Here is a 21,016-nt window from a genome sequence, read left to right as displayed (position 1 = left end):
AGGGAAACAGTGATATCTTTATGTTCATTAACCTCTAACTAAAATTTGGTATTTCCTTAGTAATGCCTTCAACGCTGAATGTTAGACAAAAAAACAAGTAATAGTAGCAGTACCTGGGGTATGTCACCAATATGAATTACAGATATTTTCTGATCATTTTACAGCTATGGCAAGTATCTAGAAATAGTGCTTATGCTCATTAGTATCTGAAAATTACGACAGTCATTAATTCTGTCATTAAACAGCACACAATCACAGTATTCCTGTTTATAGACATGCCTGAGACACTGCCTGGCTAGTTACTGAGCAAATCTACATCTAGAATAAAATCAAATATTTAAGTGGTGAAGTTGTGTTCCCCAAGTTTTTAACCTAGATATTTGACTTGCTTCCCAGTATTCCATATCTGTAAACTGTTTTTGATTCAAATGTGAGAAGAGATGAGCCAACATCCGTGGTCAATGTTCTTTTTCAGGCTAAGAATCAAGTGACCTTATACTACATAACTATACAAAATGAAATATAACTTGAAATTGTCTATGACACTTAATTGTATTACCTTGTTAGAAATGCACTAATAAAGAAATGCATGGACTATTAGTTCACTTTTTATTTTGAAACATTTTCATGTGGATATTTCAAAATAACTGTATTTAGTTTTTGTAATTAAGATTCTTTCACATTTAAAGCCACTAGTCTGAGAAAATGTCCACCAGGAAAAGGATCAATTGTTCAAAAAAACTCATGAAAAAGAATGTTTGGTAACAATAAACAAGAACTAGGCATATGAAGAAAAAAAGACTATGTTCAATAAATTTAAAAAAAGGCCCATAGGAAATTCAAATAACAAAGATATCAGACATGGAATTTTTGATGATCATGGATAATAAATTCAAAGAAATAAGAGATTGAAAAATTTGGCAAATAAATGAAAACTATAAGAATGAAAGAGAAATTCTACAACTGAAAAGAAAAATTCAATTTAATGACTGATTATATACAACTCAAGAAAGAATGAACTATAAGTATAGAAGAAAATACAATTTGGAAGCATAAAGAGGCAAAAGGTTGGGGGAAAAACCCATACAAGACACAGAACATACAGTGAAAAGTACTAACATAAGAATAACCGGAATTCCTGAGAATCAAGAGAGAGAATGGGCAGAAACAGGATTTGAAGAGACAGGGAAAAGAATTTTCTAAAACAATTTAAAGACGTTAACCTACAGATTTAAGCAGCACTCCAAATAATAAAGAAAGAGAAATAAAGATGTGTAGGAATATGAAAATAAAAGAATAAAATTCCTGAAAAGCAAAGATACAAAAGAACCCCAACTTAAATGCAAAGACAGAAAAAAAAAAAAAAGATAATCTTAAAAAGGTCTACGAACTAAACTGACAGCAAACTTTGTAAAAAAATAAAATAAAATAATGGAAGCCAAAGACAATGGACATTTTCTAAGCGATGAAAGAAAATATTTGCCAAACTTAAATCTTTAAACAGAGAAACTGCCCTTCACTAAAAATGAAACCTGGCAAATGAAAACTGAGAAAACTCACCCTCTATAAACCAGTAATAAAGAAAAATATGTGAAAAGAGAGATGTGGTTTAAATCAAAATAAATAATGAATGAATAAAATACTAAAAAAATGTTTTATGAGGTAAAAATATGCTTAAAACTAAAATCTAAGAAAAAATGCCTGGAAAGAACTTTTGGTCAGGCCATAATGCAGTAATTAGTACTTTGGTAGTCCTCTTCCTATCATAAAACCAGTATGTATAAAACAACTCTTTTCAGAGACTGGACAACATAATCACTGAAATGTGTAAAACAAAGGAAGTGAGTTCAATCACTGCCCCATAGTTTTACAGACACTCTAGACTATAGTACAGAGACAATAAATCCAAGAGATCGTAGTGATTTCTAAGCTGAGGAAACTGATCAGAGTTCAGTAAGGCCAGCAGAAATAGAATTTGAGAGCAAATTTGCAAGAAAGAGGAGCAATGAAGAGAAAGAACTCAATGAATCTGCACGGGAATTTCTAGAGCTGATTGCTGAGTATTAAATTATGCATATGCAAGGCTGAATTCTAAAACCTCAAGCAAGGGGCGCCTGGGTGGCTCAGTGGGTTAAAGCCTCTGCCTTCAGCTCAGGTCATGATCCCAGGGTCCTGGGGTTGAGCCCCGCATGGGGCTCTTTGCTCAGCGGGAAGCCTGCTTCCCCCCCGCCCCCCCCCCCCGCTTTCTCTCTGCCTGCTGTTCTGCCTACTTGTGATCTCTGTCTGTCAAATAAATAAATAAAATATTTTAAAAATAATAAAAAAAAAACCTCAAGCAAAAAAAGAAAAAAAAACCAGAGAGAACAATTAATGAGGAGTTATAACTGAACAATTCACAAAATAGAGAAAACTCATTAAATACCCTGCAAATTCAGTAGAAATCCAAACAAAGCCATGCCTTAGGAGTAGGGATAAACTGGTGCTAGAGTAAAGGCTAATCTATCTCTGTCTTAACAAACCTTTAAAACAACGTTCTAAAGGATCGGTATGTCACAATCTATAAGTTAACTAAAAACGTGCCAGAACAAAGTCCTACCTTCTTGAAAGTCACCAAAATCCAAACACTCAATAATGTAATATTCTCAATATTCATATCTAATAAAAAATTACTGCATGTACAAAGAAAGTAGGAAACATGATCCATAACTAAGACAAAAATAGTTTCAACAAAAACAGACCCAGAAGTAATAAAGATAATGGAATTAGAAAAGAATTTTAAACATTTTTGAATAAAATTTTCCTTTTTTATTAAATATTGGCAGAGATTTAAAGGAAACTATGAGCACAATTAGGAGGAAAATGGGATGATGTAAAAGAGAATCAAATAGAATTTCTAGAGCTGAAAACAGTATCTGAAATAAAAAGTATGACTAGATGGGCTTAACAGGATAAGAGAAAATGAAAACAGAATAGAAACATCCATGAAACACACAGGAGGAAAAAAAAGGTCTAAAAACAATGAACAGAACTTCTATAGCCTGTGAGACAGTATATGGTCTAACATTTGAATAAACATAGTCTCAGAGAAAGATAATTATCATATGATCTCTCTGATATGAGGAATTTGAGAGGCAGGGTCAGGGGTTGTGGGGGGTAATGAAGGAAAAAATGAAACAAGATGGGATCAGGAGGAAGACAAACCATAAGAGACTCAATCTCATGAAACAAACTGAGGGTTGCTGGAGGTGGGGAGGTAGGGATAGGGCAGCTGGGTTATGGACATTGGGGAGGGTATGTGCTATGGTGAGTGCTTGAAATGTATAAGCCTGATGATTCACAGACCTGTAGCCCTGGGGCAAATAATACATTATATGTTAATTTGAAAAAAAAAAAAAAACACAACAACATAGTCTCAGAAAAATAGGAGGGGAAAGAAAAAAAATTTGAAGAAATAACTGCCAAAACTTTCCAAATTTCATGAAAAATACCAAACAAGAGAGCTAAATAAACCCAAAGCAGGAAAAGCAAAGAAGACCTCAACAAAGCACATCCTAAACAAAATAAAAATCAACGATTAAGAGAATACCTTAAAATTAGTCAGAGAAAACACATCACACACAAAACAATATGATTAAAACTGACTTCCTGTCAGTAAAAATGCAAATCAGATGGCAATGAAACATTATCTTAAACTGCTCAGATAATACCCTGGAAACAATTTTATATCCAGCAAAAATATCTTTCAAACATAAAGGCAAAATAAAATTTTCAGGAAAATAAAAGCTAAGAATCAAAATTCAACCATATCAGTAATTTCATAAAGTATAAATGGTCTGAATGCTTGATGAAAAGGAAGAAACTGCACAAAAAGCAGATTAAAGGAAATAAGATTCAAGTATAAGCTATCTTTAAGAAACTATATAAAACCACAGATGAAATGGGATGTCCGAGTGGTACAGTCAGTTAGTTGTCTGACTCTTGGTTTCAGCTTAGGTTGTGATCTTCGGGTTGTGAGATTAAGCCCTGTGTCAGGCTCCATGTTCAGCGTGGAATCTGTTTGGGATTCTCTCTCCCTCTCCCTCTGTCCCTCCTGCTCCTTCTTGCTCTCTCTCTCTCTTTCAAATAAATAAATCTTAAACACACACACACACACACACACAGATGAAAAGCATAAGAATAGAAAAAGATATATCATGAAAACATTAATCATAAGAAAGCTGCTGTAGATAAATTACACCAGTGAAGAGACTTCAGGAGATGGGATATTATCAGAGGTCAGAGGAATGTTCTGTAATAAAAAATAAAAGCTAAGTTATCAAGAAAATGTAATAATCCTAAATGTATATGCAACTAATAACAGAGGTTCAAAATACACAAAACAAATACTGACAACTAAAAGGAGATATAAACATTCACACTTTTGATGATTTTAACACTCCTCTCTCAAGAAATCATAAAATAATTATATAGAAAAGCATAACTACACAAAAATCTTGAACACTGTCAAATACCTTGACTTGTTATTAATAAACACTGCACCCAACAATAGAGCATACATTGTTTTCAAGTGTGCATGAAACAGTCCCTAAGACCATATGCTAAAACAAGTCTTGATAAGTTTAAAAGATCTTATATAGGGGTGCCTAGGTGATTCAGGTGGTTAAGCGTCCAACTCTTGATTTTGGTTCAGGTCATGATCTCAAGGTCATGAGACTGAGCGCCATGTCATGCTCTGCAGTGGGCATGGAGCCTGCTTAAGATTCTCTCTCTTCCTCTGCCACTCCGCTGTCTCTCACCCTGCTCACAGCATACTCTCTCACAAAATAAATAAAAACTAACTAAATAAAAGAACTTATATAAACTTATGTTCTCTGACAACAATGAAATGTGATTAAAATGAGTAATAACTATAACAATAATACTAATACTAAAAGCTGCTTGGAAAAAAACTCCAAAATTAAGTTTTATACTTCTATATAAGCCATAAATTAAAGAAGAAATCACAAGAGATATGAGAAAACACCTTTAACTTAATGATAATGAAAACTCAACATAAGAAAATTTGTGGGACACAACTCAAGCAGTTTAGAGAAAGAATTTATAGCTTTATAAACTGACATTAAACAAGAAGGAAAGTTTAAAATCAATGATCTAAGATTCTATTTTAAGAAGTCTGAAAAAGAGCAAAGCAATGAATGAGAGCAGTATATATAAATCAAAAGTGAGTAAATGGAGATGAGAGTTGTTCTAGTGTCCCTACGTTATCCAGAAAGTGGTAAAAGTACTAATTTTCTATATTAGTAAAAATTAAAATTATAATCTCTAGTGTAATCACTAAGAGAACAGAAAAAGTATATAAATACTAAACTAACAGTAGGCAGAATACTGAATAATAAACAATACGCAGTTAAATAAAAAGGTAAGAAAGGAGGAAGAGAAAAAACCAAAACCAAATAGGTAGGAATCTAATATAGAAACCAATTTGAAACACTGCAGATTTAAACACAATTATATGAAAATTATGTTTAATGTAAATTGAATAAATGTACTAATTTAAAAACAATTTTTCACACTGGGGAAAAAAAAAAAGCCCAAGTATATGTTGTTTATTAAAAAAAAAAAAAAAAAAAAGGCCCGGGGTGCCTGGGTGGCTCAGTGGGTTAAGCCTCTGCCTTCAGCTCAGGTCATGATCTCAGGGTCCTGCAATCGAGCCCCGCATAGGGCTCTCTGTTCAGCAGGGAGCCTGCTTCCCCCCTCTGCTTCTCTGCCTATTTGTGATCTCTCTGTCAAACAAATAAATACAAATCTTAAAAAAAATTTTTAAAAAAGGCACAAAAAACATCTAAAATACAAGGATAAGTAAGAAAGGTTAAAGGCAAAAAAATATGAGCCACAGAAACCACAAACAAATGGAAGATGATCTTATATTGATAAAAGACCCCCCCAAAAAAATAGTAGACTTAAAGGTAAAAAGGATACTTCATATGTTCAACTGACCAGAAAGATATAACACCTGTAAAGTGCACTATGTAACAGTCTTGAAATACAAAAACACAGTATTATAGAACTATAAGGAAAGTCACATCCCCAGTCATACTGGGTGTTCTTAACATGCCTCATTCCATAAATGAAGAAATGGACAAAACAGCCAGTACTGACATATAAATACAAATATCATGATTAACCATGTTGGCCTGATATACATAGAAATTTATATCCAACAACTTCAAAATATATATAAATATAAATAGTGTTTATAAAATCTCATCAGTGCTAGACTATGAAATAAATGAAAGTGGAAGTATTTCAGAAGTTTAAGATTATACAAAGTATATTGTTTCTGCATAGTGAAATTCAGTTAGATTTTTTTCCATTGCTTTTTTTTTTTTTGAAATAACATATATAATGTATTGTTTGTTTGAAGGGTACACATCTGTGATTCATCAGTCTTACACAATACCCAGAGCTTACTACAATACATACCCACCCCTATGTCCATTGCCCAGCCACCCCATCCCCCACCCCCTTCCCCTATGATCCCCTGCCTTGTTTCTTAAAGAAAAAGAAAACTACAAAACTGTATGTTTTTTGGATATTAAGAAACTTCCCTTTAAGAGAAGATATTTGCAAATGACATATCTGATAAGGGGTTAGTATCCAAAATATATAATTTATAAAACTCAACACCCAAAAGCAAATCATCCAATTAAAAAATGGGCAGAAGGCATGAACAGACATTTTTCCAAAGAAGACATACTGATGGCCAAAGCAGACATGAAAAGATGCTCAACATCGCTTACCATCAGGGAAATACAAATCAAAACCACAATGAGATATCACCTCACAGCAGTCTGAATGGCTAAAATCAACAAAAACAAAAGACAATAGGTGTTGTTGAGGATGTGGAAAAAGGGGAACCCTTTTTCACCGTTGGTGGGCATTTAAACTGGTGCAGCTAGTCTGGGAAACAGTATGGAGGTTCCTCAAAATGCTAAAAATAGAACTACCCTAGGATCCAGCAATTGCACCTACTAGGTACTTACCCAAAGAATACAAAAATACTCATTTGAAGAAATACATGCACTCCTGTATTGACTTATTTATAGCAGCATTATCTACAATAGCCAAATTATGGAAACAGCCCAAGTGTCTTAAACTGATGAATGGATAAAGAAGATTGGCATATTTTTCCTTCTATATCTGTATCTATGTATATATCTCTAAATACATAGATTATATACATACAAAGGAATATTATTCATCCAACAAATGAATGAAGTCTTGTTATTTCTAATGACATGGATAGAGCTATATATATATATTTAATAATGGTTAGTGAAATAAGTCAGAGAAAGATGAATACTGTATGATTTCACTCATATATGAATTTAAGAAACAAAACAAGCAAAGGGAAAAAAGAGAGAGAGGTAAACCAAGAAACAGACTCTTTTTTTTTTTTTTTTAAAGATTTTATTTATTTATTTGACAGAGAGAAATCACAAGTAGGCAGAGAAGCAGGCAGAGAGAGAGGAGGAAGCAGGCTCCCTGCTGAGCTGAAAGCCCGATGCGGGGCTCGAACCCAGGACCTGGGATCATGACCTGAGCTGAAGGCAGCGGCTTAACACTGAGCCACCCAGGTGCCCAAGAAACAGACTCTTAAACTACAGGGAACAAACGGATGGTTATCAGACAGAAGGTGGGTGGGGATATGGGTGAAATACAAGATAGAGGCTAAGGAGCACACTTGCTGTGATTAGCAAAGGTTGTTGTATGGAAGTGCTGAATCACTATACTGTATACCTGAAACTAACATTGCACTGTATGCTAACTAACTGGAATTTTAAAAAAAAAACTTTAAAAAAAAAAAAAGAAAGAAAGAAACTTCCCTTCAAAACTATCCATGTATCAAGCAGATGTCATAATGGAAATTATAAGACACTCTGAGTTATGAAAACATGAAATATCAGAATTGGGAGAATAAAGTTAAATATGTGCTTAGAAAGAATTTTATGGCTTTAAATGTATGTATTAAAATGTATATATTAGAAAAAACAAAACTAAAAAATCAATGCTCTAAGCACCAAGAGATTATAAAAAGTGTGGTAAATTAAATCCAAAAAATATAGCATATAAAAAGAAATAAAAAGAGCAGAAATTAATGAAAACATGCAAGAGAGGTGATCATCTAATCATCTTCAATATATTTGTGTCTTCTAGATTTCAAGTAATTAGCAATTATACTCACAACCCCCAGTCCCCATTGTGATTGCATAAATAAATACACAATTTGTGCATCTTACACTTTAATCACCACTTTTCTGCAGTTAAAAGGAAATCATCTGCTTAACTACAACCAAGAGGCTTGGCTTTTAATGGGTGGGGTGAGGACACAATATAAGACTTTGGGTGAACTTGTGAAGTGGGGAATTAATATGCAACTCCATATCATGGTGAGAAACTAGAAGGTCTGACACCCTCAAATAAAGAGAGCAAAAGGAGTTGACTGTCTCTATTTGAGTTTGAGTTAAAAACAATCTCCCAAATATTTCACCACTAGCCTGCTCCACAGCCCCCATGAGTTTGGTTTTATTACCAGAATCATCAAAAAATCTCCCATAACAAAATTAATATAAAGTCATTCTGACCAGTATTTATTTTCTGGTGACTAGCAAATCCCAACAAGAAGTGAAGAAATGAACTCTCCATCCAATCCACACAAAAATCCCATAGAAAAGTCTGCAAAAATTTATAAACCAAGATTATAAAACATGAAGGAATAATCCACCCTGACTCAGAGTGACTAGAATTAGAATTGCAAGAGGCTTACGTATCAGAATTGTCAGGTGTGTGTGTTTTTGTACACATAATTTTTAACTTATATTTTAGATATTTATACATTTACATTTATATAAATTTAATGTATACATAATTTGAATATTAATAAAGTATACTTAAAATATGTATTATTTGATTTACTCAAAGTATAAAAGATCAAAAGGGCAAATTTGAAAAAAATACAAAGAGACGTTCTAGAAATTAAAACACACATTTTAACACATTTAACAAATGAGTCAAGCGAAATATTAGATACAACTAAAGAGCAATTAAGTGAACTGAAAAACAACCTTGAAGATTACTGCTCAGAATCTAGGCATTCTCAGATTTATTGCTTTTGTTATAGATTTATCATTTTCAGAAATCAATGTCTAATAAAAACAGAATTTTATTAGCCACTCTATTTTTTACTCAATCACAACTTTTAAATAGGTATCTTTATATATTACACTAAAGATTAAAGTATAAGTGGTATGTATATAAAATAAGCAACCATGGATCCTTGGCCCTTGGTGACATGTAATTCAATGGTTCAATATTTAATGTGAGTTACCTTAACAAAATCTCTATCAGTCTTCTCCTTCCATTCTTCACCAAATACAGTAGAAAAGGATCCTAAAGCTAAAAGAATAAACAGTATATTCAGTACAATGGAATTATTCTTTCACTTAATTCCTTAAGATAGATGTGGAAAAAACAATAAAAATACATCTAAGTATCTTCTTTGCTAAAAACTATTTCATGGTAAATGATACAAAGTCATGATAATCTCTTGTGAAATATAATTTTTTAAATTACAGAATTAAAAAAAACTTGTTTTTCTACAAACTAAAAATACACACTCATTTTTATAATATTTATACAAACAATAGAGAAAAGAAATGAAGAATACTATAACAGTTACTCTGCATTAGGCTTCATTTCTAGAGGAGAAAAATATCAAAAAGTCAAACTAATGCTATTGCTATCAGGTTGCCAGATTTTAAAAATTTTTAATCTTTATATTAATTTCAAAAATAATTGTGTAATTCATATTTCAAATAAAAAAGGGCAAGGCATTCTTAGGAAATAATTTCCACAAACGAAATCTCCCTTAAGAAACACACTCAGGCCTATAGCTTCTTTGCATGTGATAGAGTCGTTCGGAAGAAAAATCAAATCATTCAATTCAAATTCTTAGTAACACTGTACCCTTAAGTCCCCCAAAACAAAGGTTAAGGCATAAGTACATGTTACATAATTTTTTTCCTCCTTTATATTGCCAGATCACATCGTCAGTTTATGGAACCAGACAGTTAAGCAGTATGATACAGATGTCTTCAACTGTGACACAATAAGCATCTGCCTTTAAAAATTAGGGAAGTGCTTTCATCAACTATGGTATTAATTCTGTAATGAAAGCTAGTTCTTTTGGAATACAGAAAGAAAACTATATAGTGGCAATTGTTAATAGAAAAACTAGTTTTGTGAACAAAATTCTTTAAAAAGCAAAAACACACCTTAATGGATATGTTGTAACCACCAAAGCAAATGGATATATCTTCTGTTTTAAAAAGATTCACTGAATCTTTACAATCTTAGTATGTCTTTAAGTACAGACCTAATATTTCCTTAACATTGAGTAAAAAAAAAGTTTATGAAGTATTTAGAACAAGAATTTTCATTGAAAAAATATTAAAAAGGATGAGGAGTAAATTTTAACATAAATTAAGTTTATCAATGATATTAATATTAAAAACAGGGTCATGAGGAAATGATAAAAGAACAGATGTGAAAGTTTTTAATAAATAATTTCATAAAATAGCAAACTTACATATAAGTAGCAACTTAATTAGAAAAATGAAACCCACATATCACTAAAGAAGACCACTAAAGAAATAAAGTTTTGTTATAAAGAAAAACTTCACTGGGAAAAGAATATTAAATGGAAATATAAGATGGAAAAATTAAATTTTTTTGTCAAATAGAACTTTTACTATACTTCTTCAAATACACACAAAAAAATAGACACACTTTATAAAGGATATGTCATCTACATTTATCTCATTAAAATTCCACGTCCTAAAAAATAAATCAGGGGCACCTGGGTGGCTCAGTGGGTTAAAGCCTCTGCCTTCGGCTCGGGTCATGATCTCAGGGTCCTGGGATGGAGCCCCTCATCGGGCTCTCTGCTCAGCAGGGAGCCTGCTTCCCCCTCTCTCTCTGCCTATCTCTCTGCCTACTTGTGATCTCTCTCTCTCTGTCAAATACATAAATATTTAAAAATAAATAAATAATAAATAAATCAAAACCTCTCAAAAGCCTAACCAAATCAAATATATTGATAATCCTCAAAGGATTTACTTTCCTAATGTAAATCACTGCTTTAGGTACAGGGTCTTCATAAAGTCCCTATGTAGTCTGGAACTCTAAACTTCTGACTGTTGAAATGATAGTAATATTCCTTAAATATCATTTGCTAGATTACTAGTTTTAGACTGCTACACTCATTAATGATTTAGGCTTTTAGATAATTGAAAGTGACGAAAAATGCACGAAGATTAAACTAGGTCTGAAGAATGTCATGCCTCAGTATACCAAAACTGGTAAGGTAACTTATCATATTCACACACACACACACACACACACACACACACACACACACTCTTAATCCTTATCCAATGATTAAATGGTCAAGACTTAAATTATTCTGGTTTGAGAATATTTAATTTTTCTAAAAACTTCATTTTAAGGTTTCTAAATGTGAACATTTTTAACTTTTTTCTCTACTAAATTCTGGAAGATGTCCTTAAAAGATCAAAACAAGGGGCGCCTGGGTGGCTCAGTGGGTTACAGCCTCTGCCTTCGGCTCAGGTCATGGTCCCTGGGTCCTGGGATTGAGCCCCCCATCTGGCTCTCTGCTCAGCAGGGAGCCTGCTTCCCCCTCTCTCTCCACCTGCCTCTCTGCCTATTTGTGAGCTCTGTCAGATAAATAAATAAAATCTTAAAAAAAAAAAAAAAGATCAAAACAAAGTATTAGGAACCACAGAACATGAAAGTAAGACCGAAATCCACCAAATTTAGATCTCCAAAGTTACAATACAAACTGAGAAGTACTTTGTTCCTCCCTCATGTAACCAATGAGACTTTCAGGCAGGGTAAGAAACTAGTTTTCACTTTTGTTTAAACATTTCAGAATTGTCTTCATACAACCTAAGTACCTGTCAAATTCTAAGGAATCCTACTTGGACAATCCCAAATAAAAATATGTTTTAAGAGTCTACTACCTGACCCAAATCAAACTGCAAAAAAATGAACTAATTTGCAAACATGTTGCTACTGAAAGATAAAACAATAACTGTCATGAATCTATAAAATACTAAAGAAATTCTCTCTCAAACTATCTCTACTGTGCTATACAAATAGTTTCTACATGATAAAATAATTTCAATATGTCAATACCTTATCCTTTTTTTTTTCCTCCATATATCTGAATTGTTGAGAAGACTTTATGGGCAGTTTGTTCTTGAACTACTCAGTCTTTTTCCCAGGGGATAAATTAAATCCCTCTCTCCTTGTGACTGTGTGCACCCAGAACTTCCTTTTGATTCATGCTATCTACCCTATTTGGAATTATCCCCATAATTTAACCTTTAATAGTATATACTTCAGGGAAAAAAAGAAGTTACAATAGCATTGGAATAGAAGGAGGGTTGCTTAGCAAGAAAAAATTGTATATCAATAACATTCAGCCAACATATTTTAAAATGAAAACCCATGAGCAGAAAAAAATTTCAAAACATATTTTCTAAATCCCTTTTAACTACAATTAGAGAAATAAAAAATTTAATCTTTTTTTCTTTTTGAACAATTTAGTCTTAAGGGTAATCTAGATGTAACAAGACACAATGTCATAGGAAATAAAGAATCTGACTTATAAAAATCTACAACTAGCAAATCCTATAAGTAAAAAGGATATGAAATATCTGATAACTTTTACTTTATTTAGGCAGAAAATTTTTAAATACACCAACAAACTGTTTAATTAAAAATTACAATGACACATTAGGAAAAAACCAATTTCTTCCAGGTCCTAGTTTTTTATATCAAGATTTTGTATCAAACAATCTTCTAACATCAAGAAACCCTTATCACTACTCTAAGAAAAATCCAAGATTTTTATTTATTTTTATTTTTATTTTTTTTAAGATTTTATTTATTTATTTGACAGACACAGATCACAAGCAGGCAGAGAGGCAGGCAGAGAGAGAGGGAGAAGCAGGCTTCCCGCCGAGCAGAGAACCCGATGCGGGGCTCGATCCCAGGACCCTGGGACCATGACCCGAGCCGAAGGTAGAGGCTTTAACCCACTGAGCCACCCAGGCGCCCCCAAGATTTTTATTTTAAAAGTTCTAGTGAGATCTTTACTATTTGAATATTTACGGCTAAAACCCCCCTTCATTATCTTAAATAACACATTTAATACAATAAAAGCAAATAAAGAATGCTATTATACCAATAAAAATTATTTTTCTCCTTAAAAGCCTTTTTTAAAAATCCCTAACACCTTTATAGAATGATCATACGATATGATAGGTTCAGCTTAAAACTTACTGTCATCAAACACCCCGGCATTAGCAAGTAATAAAGTGATGATTTTAGGGTCTTTTTCAAGTTGCATGACGTGCTTGCTTTCATTTGATAGAAGAGTGCATACATTAATAGCAAAGTCCACTTCATTTGGGAGTCCAGATAACAGTGAAAGCACCAATTTATTATAATCATTTGGCGAATTGAAGTCCATAGATAGCCCATAACTTTGACGCAGATAATCTAAGATAAAAATAAAACATCTTAAGAATATCAAGGATTAAAAACCATTATCATTAATATCATACAAATGCAAGACAGAAGCTTGTTTTCCTTTATAAAATTTAAATTAAGTAGAAGTTTAAAAGAGTTCAACTTTCCAAACTTAAGTTAAAATTACAGTCTTCAGAAAGTATTAAAATACAAAAAAAAGTACTATTATACCCTCTTGGATATCATTACCAAATTATTAATATATCATTAGTTAAATTTACATACTCTACACTTTTTACTCTCCTACTTCAAGGGACCGTATCAGGTTTTTATATATTATAAGCCAGGGATACTAGTTCCTTTGAAATTTTTAACAATATCATGATTTTAGAGATTTTGGCTACCTTCTTTATCAAACTATAGGAGAATTATCGTTTTTGGGGTCAGATTTATGGCAATATAATTAACAGTAAAATTCATGCTTTTTTGTTCTATGAGTATTGACAAATTTTTTTAAAAAACACAACCACAATGAAGATAAAGAATATTTCCATCACCGCAAAAAGTTTATTTAACCTTTTCTGCAGTTAAACCCCTGTTCTACCCACAAACACTGATCTACTTTGTTTCTATAACTTTATTTCAAAATAACAAATAAATGGAATCATACAGTATGTAGTGTTTGTTTTTTTTTTTAAGATTTTATTTATTTGACAGAGATCACAAGCAGGCAGAAAGGCAGGCAGAGAGAGGGGGAAGCAGGCTCCCTGCTGAGCAGAGAGCCCAATGTGGGGCTCGATCCTGACTCTGAGACCATGACCTGAGCTGAAGGCAGAGGCTTAACCCACTGAGCCACCCAGGCACCCCCAGTATGTAGTCTTTTATATCTGATTTCTTTCAATCCATGTTGATGCATCAGTAGTTTGTTTCTTTTTAATGCTACAGAAAGGGTAGAACACAATTTGTTCATCCATTCCCTAGATGAGGGACATCTGGATGGTTTTTTGATTTTGTTATTAATTGGTTTATATAGTTGGCTGCTCCCATGTTAGGGGCATAGATATTTAAAATTGTTAGATCTTCTTGTTGGACAGTTCCTTTGAGTATGATATAGTGTCCTTCCTCATCTCTTATTATAGTCTTTGGCTTAAAATCTAATTGATCTGATATAAGGATTGCCACTCCTGCTTTCTTCTGATGTCCATTAGCATGGTAAATTCTTTTCCACCCCCTCACTTTAAATCTGGAGGTGTCTTCGGGTTTAAGATGAGTTTCTTGTAGGCAACATATAGATGGGTTTTGTTTTTTTATCCATTCTGATACCCTGTGTCTTTTGATTGGGGCATTTAGCCCATTAACATTCAGGGTAACTATTGAGAGATATGAATTTAGTGCCATTGTATTGCCTGTAAGGTGACTGGTATTGTATATTGTCTCTGTTCCTTTCTGATCTACTACTTTTAGGGTCTCTCTTTGCTTAGAGGACCCCTTTCAATATTTCCTGTAGAGCTGGTTTGGTATTTGCAAATTCTTTCAGTTTTTGTTTGTCCTGGAAGCTTTTAATCTCTCCTTCTATTTTCAATGATAGCCTAGCTGGATATAGTATTCTTGGCTGCATGTTTTTCTCGTTTAGTACTCTGAATATATCATGCCAGCTCTTTCTGGCCTGCCAGGTCTCTGTGGATAAGTCTGCTGCCAATCTAATATTTTTACCATTGTATGTTACAGACTTCTTTTCCCGGGCTGCTTTCAGGATCTTCTCTTTGTCACTAAGACTTGTAAATTTTACTATTAGGTGACGGGGTGTGGACCTATTCTTATTGATTTTGAGGGGGGTTCTCTGAATCTCCTGGATTTTGATGCTTGTTCCCTTTGCCATATTGGGGAAATTCTCTCCAATAATTCTCTCCAATATACCTTCTGCTCCCCTCTCTGTTTCCTCTTCTTCTGGAATCCCAATTATTCTAATGTTGTTTCGTCTTATGGTGTCACTTATCTCTCGAATTCTCCCCTCGTGGTCCAGTTGGATGGTTTTTGGTTTTGGGGACTTAGGAACACTGCTGCTATAAACATTCATATACAGAACTTCGTGCAGAAATATTTTCCCTTTCCCTTGGATTTCTGGACCATATATAAGTATATATTTAACTGGGTAAGAAACCGTGAAGCTGTTTTCCAAAGTGGCTTACAGCATCTTGCGTTTCCACTGACAATATACAGGGTTCCTGTTACTTTGCATCCCTGCCAGCATTTTAACAGCCAGTTTTAAATATTCTGAATCTGACATTTAATAAATATTTTCTCCCAAACAATGGCTTATCTTTTTTTCTTAAAAGTGTCTTTGAAGAGCACAAGTTTTAAATTTTGATAGAAGTCTGATTTATAAATTTTTACTTTATAGTTCATGCTTTCGTGTCCTAAGAAATCTTTGCCTAAGCCAAGTTAACTAAGATTTTCTGTAAGACAATTAATTTAAAACATCTTCAAAACTTTAGGGGCGCCTGGGTGGCTCAGTTGTAAAACGGCTGCCTTCGGCTCAGGTCATGATCCCAGGGTCCTGGGATCGACCCCCACATCAGGCTCCCTGCTAGGTAGGAAACCTGCTTCTCCCTCTCCCACTCCCCCTGCTTGTGTTCTCTCTCTCACTGTGTCTAGCTCTGTCAAATAAATAGATAAAATCTTTAAAAACAAAACAAAACAAAAATCTTCAAAACTTTGAATGTAAGGAAGATGGGCTTACAGAATACTAACATGTTACAGTATCATAATATTTAAGAAATACATCATATTTCTAGAAATATTGACTCTTATTTTGGGTAGTGTAGACCTTGGTAGCTATGCCCTCAGACATATACCCCAAGTACATTTTTCACATAAAGATATAACTAGTCTAATGCAAAGAGGCAAGAAAACAAGAGATAGAAAACCTCTAGATGAGACATTTCAGAAATACATGAATTTTTAAAGAATTTTTTTTAAACCTTGCTAAATGGATTACAAGTAGAAATCTATTATCACAACATGCCACAAAATCAAATTATATAGGGAAGAAATTTCTTTATTTCCCACTTTAGACAACTGAGACGACACCTCTTTAATTCTCAAATAGTCTAGGAATTTCTCCCTAATATAATGATAAATAAGCTCCACAACAGAGTAATAAACTATTATGACAAGAGACTCTTTACAATATTTAAAACTGAATATCTGTTCATTTTCTATAATCTTGATAATAAAATTTCTAATAACAACATAAACAAAATCTGGAGAAAAGGTAACAAAACTTCTGTGAATATAAGAACAGATTTTGATATTTCTATACTGTACACTGGAACTAAATAGTTTAGAGCTTCCATGAAACTTTCAGACAAATCTCTTTCAGAGAAAAAACTTTGAACCCACATTCAACATCTGTCACATTCTTATTTATGTGAGTTCAATATGACCTCAAAATTGCTGTTGTTTGCTACTGAAGAATGAAAGATACCATCAGATACTCAATTCAGTGCACCCTTTCCTGAGTGACTTTGCCAAAGACATCTCCAATTAAAATAAAATAAATAAATATGATAATTACCAAAAAGTCCTTTATATCAGGCTTGGTAAATATTTCTAACATAATGTAGGAGAAATTATTTATAAGACTTTAAGAACTTCCCTTTCATTCCCTTCCCCAAGGAAATGTGCTTGAACAGCTACAATTTCATAACTGGTATGGGATTAGGAATTTATTTTCAACATTCTTGACTCAAAGTTTATACCAGTTTGCTGACAAACTTAATCTAAGGCAATCACTCTGAAAGGGAGAATTATTCCTGGAGTGCTGTTCACACTATAGAAATCATACAATACACTCTTTCTATTATTGGCAGTGATTATCATAGTCTGAATGTCTGTTAGACTATGGGGGATTTTTTTTTTTTTTTAAGAATATGGGGGATTTAAAGGAAAATCTTTACCTAAATAAAACTGATAAAATTAAAAACAAAACAAAACAAAACACAACGTCCTGTATAAAACTTTTCCAAATTTAAGCACCAAAACTGAAAATGGACAGAGTGCTTGACCTCCTTTTATCAAAAAGATTAGACTGGATTAATGATCACTAATATCCTTGCTAGCTCTGAAATTCCACAATTTCAGTGAGTTGTCATTTGTCAACTTTGTCTTTCATAATTTTTCTACTAAAGATATTGTATATAAATTTTTAATATATTTTAACTTAAAAATTAATTTTTTATTTTAATTTTAAAATGTAAGATGAACAAAAAATTACTTAATAATCTCCCTATAATTCTGCAGAACTGACTGTATCCAAATGAATACCAACAACAACAAAATAGGGAAAGAAGGAAAGCAAAGAAAGGATTAGGTATCTGTGGTAAGGAAAAGTATGAAAACTATACAAATAAATGACAAAACTGTCATATATTGATGCTAGTGTTTAATAACCCTAAAACTCCAGGCAAAATCTACTCAATATTTTTTTTGCCACTTAAAGCCGGAGTAAGTTTCTTTAAGGAAAAATCTGGTCCCATATTCTATCAATGTACAATATTACATCAACTAAAACTGCACTCCATGCCAAATGTCCTAGAGCTACTGTCAATTGAAAATGATTATTTCAAAATATTATTTTAAAATAATTTTTCTTAATATCTCTAGATAAATATACTGATCAAAATACATTTGTCCTAACCTACAAAGAGAGCAATAAGACTGTATGACCGAAGATGTAGTCACAAATCTTCTATAGGTTCTAATTAAAATTTCCTGAAGGCTCCTAATCTACCACTATGTAAGTCTAATTTGGTGTTTATTTAAAATACACAGACACACACACATTGACAGGTATGAAGCTTACTCTATTTACCTTAGTGACAACTGAAAAGCATCTTAATAAAGGATTTGTTTTGTATATTGATAATCACATTAATTTTCAAACACTGTCATAATGTTGTTATGCCTCTTCCTTAAAAAAGCACCTTCAAATTCATAAATGCTGCTCTAAAAAACTACCTCTTTTCAGTGTGAATTAGATATATTATAGTCTGATGTTCCCCAGCAATTCCTTCTTTCTTTCCTTTCATTAGCCCCCAATTCTGATTTTGTTAAACATGCTACATGTTGTGTAACTGCTCAGATTCTCCTTTTAAAAAAAAGGCACATATATGACAGTATATCAGAAAGGAGTTATTCTAACACCAAGTTAAGCAATTCTGTCATACCCTTAACTTGCAATAATCACTCTATCAATGACTTTCATTAGGCTTCTGAAATACTAGGATTATCTCACATCTTTTTCTCTTGAGGTAATCAGTTTAATTAGGGGAGGAAAGAAAAGAAAAAAATATCCGGAAAAAATTTCATTCTAAACAAGATCAAAAGTAGAAATGGGTCAGCTTAGGGAGTTGTAATAGCAGACACCAAACTGTATTAAGCTAAAAAAATGAACAGTTCTGTTATTACTGTAATATACATAAAACACAGTTATATAAAGTTGAAAATGGTCTTAAAGATCATTAGTATAATGTCTCATTCAATGCAGGAATACCCTGTATAACATCCTTGAATTCAGTAATGGTCATTAGCCCTTTCTAGAAACAGAGAGTGTATCACCTAATAAGTCACCCCATTTTATTTTATTAGCTTAAACTATTAGCAAGATTTTTACATGGTGACTTAGAATGTTCTCCTTTAATCTTGGTTCTTGAGGTAATTAACTACACATTAAAAACAAAGTGAGGTTTGGTTTGTACTCATTGCCACCAACTTCCACCCCATTATACAAAAGCATCAGATGATGAAGACTCTTCTAGTAATGATCAGATTCTAGGAGATTCTGTTTCTTTAGTTATTACAGACTGGGAAAGAAATATGGAGTCAAATACAACATGAAAGAAACTTTGAAAATAGATAATGGATAATAAAATTAGTGATACTGACACAATGAGAAAGCTTAAATCTAGTGACAGATTATCTATAAGAGACTGGGACTACCACCAATAAAGAATAATAAATATCTAAAAAATTGTAAATTTTATCAAGAAAATACCCTTAAAAAAGACGTTATCTCTTCTTTTTTAGGCCAAATGTTGGTGACTGAAGAAAAGAGATGCTTGTCTCTTCAGAGTTCCCTTCCTAGTCAACACAGTCCCAACACTCAAAGCTACTAAACAGAGGAACCCCTATTGACTCTGCCTCAATAACCTTTTTATTAAACTCTCAACCTAATCATTTTCAATTTGAGTCCTGCTCTTTTTAGCTGCAGATTCCTCTGTAACTATTATAAGAATGACTTAAATGAAAAAGAAAAATCTTATCTGTGGTACCTTAGGAAAAAATACTCAAATAGAAACATTTCTGTGGAATTCTGATGTTGGAAGTTCCAGTAATTGTAGAAAATCCAGTAGATGCTAAGTAGTCTTGACCTCCCTAACCCTATACAACCTCCCTCTTCTCATTTTAGTGACTATTCAAATTAAACTGACCATTAGTTAAAAAAATAAGGAAAAAACTTCACTTGAAAGTACAGATATTTGTAACTCTGAAAATTCCTACGACTAAAAATCTTATAAAGTCTATTCAGAAAGGGCACTGATACCAATTAGGTGTTGATCTTTGAAAGTTGCATGTACAAAGTAAAGGATTAATTCACTGGATGATGTCTATTTTCCTAATTCAAAGCTGGACAATCTCCAATGATACTTACCTGACACACTGTGTTGCTGGTAATTGTAGGAAGATGGAATTGCACCAATAGGAAGCTGTGGCTTTGGATTGCCTGGTGGTACCTCATCATCATCCTCCCCAAAATGATGAACTTTCTCGTACTTTTCTAGGTAACTGAAACAGAAAAACAACACAGCTGAGTTTTACAAACAGATTTACATCTTATTTTTTTAACATTTACCACATGTATCTGTTTTCCTTCCCCAGAACCCCTAAATTTAAAAAAGAGTTAAGATACCACAAGCCTCATATTAGGGAAACAGCACTTCAACAGTGGTACTGCAGACAAACTCAATGCAATGCTTCTAAGTGTTCTTATATTTTCAGAAAGACCACACCATTACCCAAATATCAAAGACAAACACATGTACATGAATGGGAGAACATTTGATTTATTGATTAAAAAAATTATACGAAGTCATTTAAAAGCCAAGTGAAAATGAGAAGATTCTCTAACCCTAGGTCCATCCTCAACCCCCAGTCTCACTCATCAGGTTCACATGCATACTGGAATACTATATTTTCTGTGCCTAATTTTATTTAATGATATATTTTATAGATCTAAGTATGTAAGTACGTTAGTACTGCTTGTTTTTCTTAACAGCTGCACAATATTTGATCCTATTCATACATCATAATTTAACTAGATCTCTAATGTATAACTACT

The 21,016-nt window shown here is 32.9% G+C and overlaps 1 protein-coding gene across 1 annotated transcript in view; it reads right to left on the bottom strand.

Annotated features, from left to right (window-relative positions):
* LOC111157850 (AT-rich interaction domain 2) overlaps positions 1–21,016 on the bottom strand; it is a 160,670-nt gene that overhangs the window by 60,978 nt on the left and 78,676 nt on the right. The window contains exons 4-6 of the mRNA XM_022519543.1: positions 20,330–20,463; positions 13,429–13,647; positions 9,389–9,456 (exon numbers count right to left, since the gene is read on the bottom strand). Of these exons, the coding sequence (XP_022375251.1) occupies positions 9,389–9,456; positions 13,429–13,647; positions 20,330–20,463 (421 nt within the window). The remainder of the gene's footprint in view (positions 1–9,388; positions 9,457–13,428; positions 13,648–20,329; positions 20,464–21,016) is intronic.

Source organism: Enhydra lutris, unplaced genomic scaffold, assembly GCF_002288905.1.
Source record: "Enhydra lutris kenyoni isolate GAN:26980312 unplaced genomic scaffold, ASM228890v2 scaffoldscaffold56, whole genome shotgun sequence".
Taxonomy (NCBI): Eukaryota; Metazoa; Chordata; class Mammalia; order Carnivora; family Mustelidae; genus Enhydra; species Enhydra lutris.
This window is presented reverse-complemented; position numbering and strand designations above follow the sequence as displayed.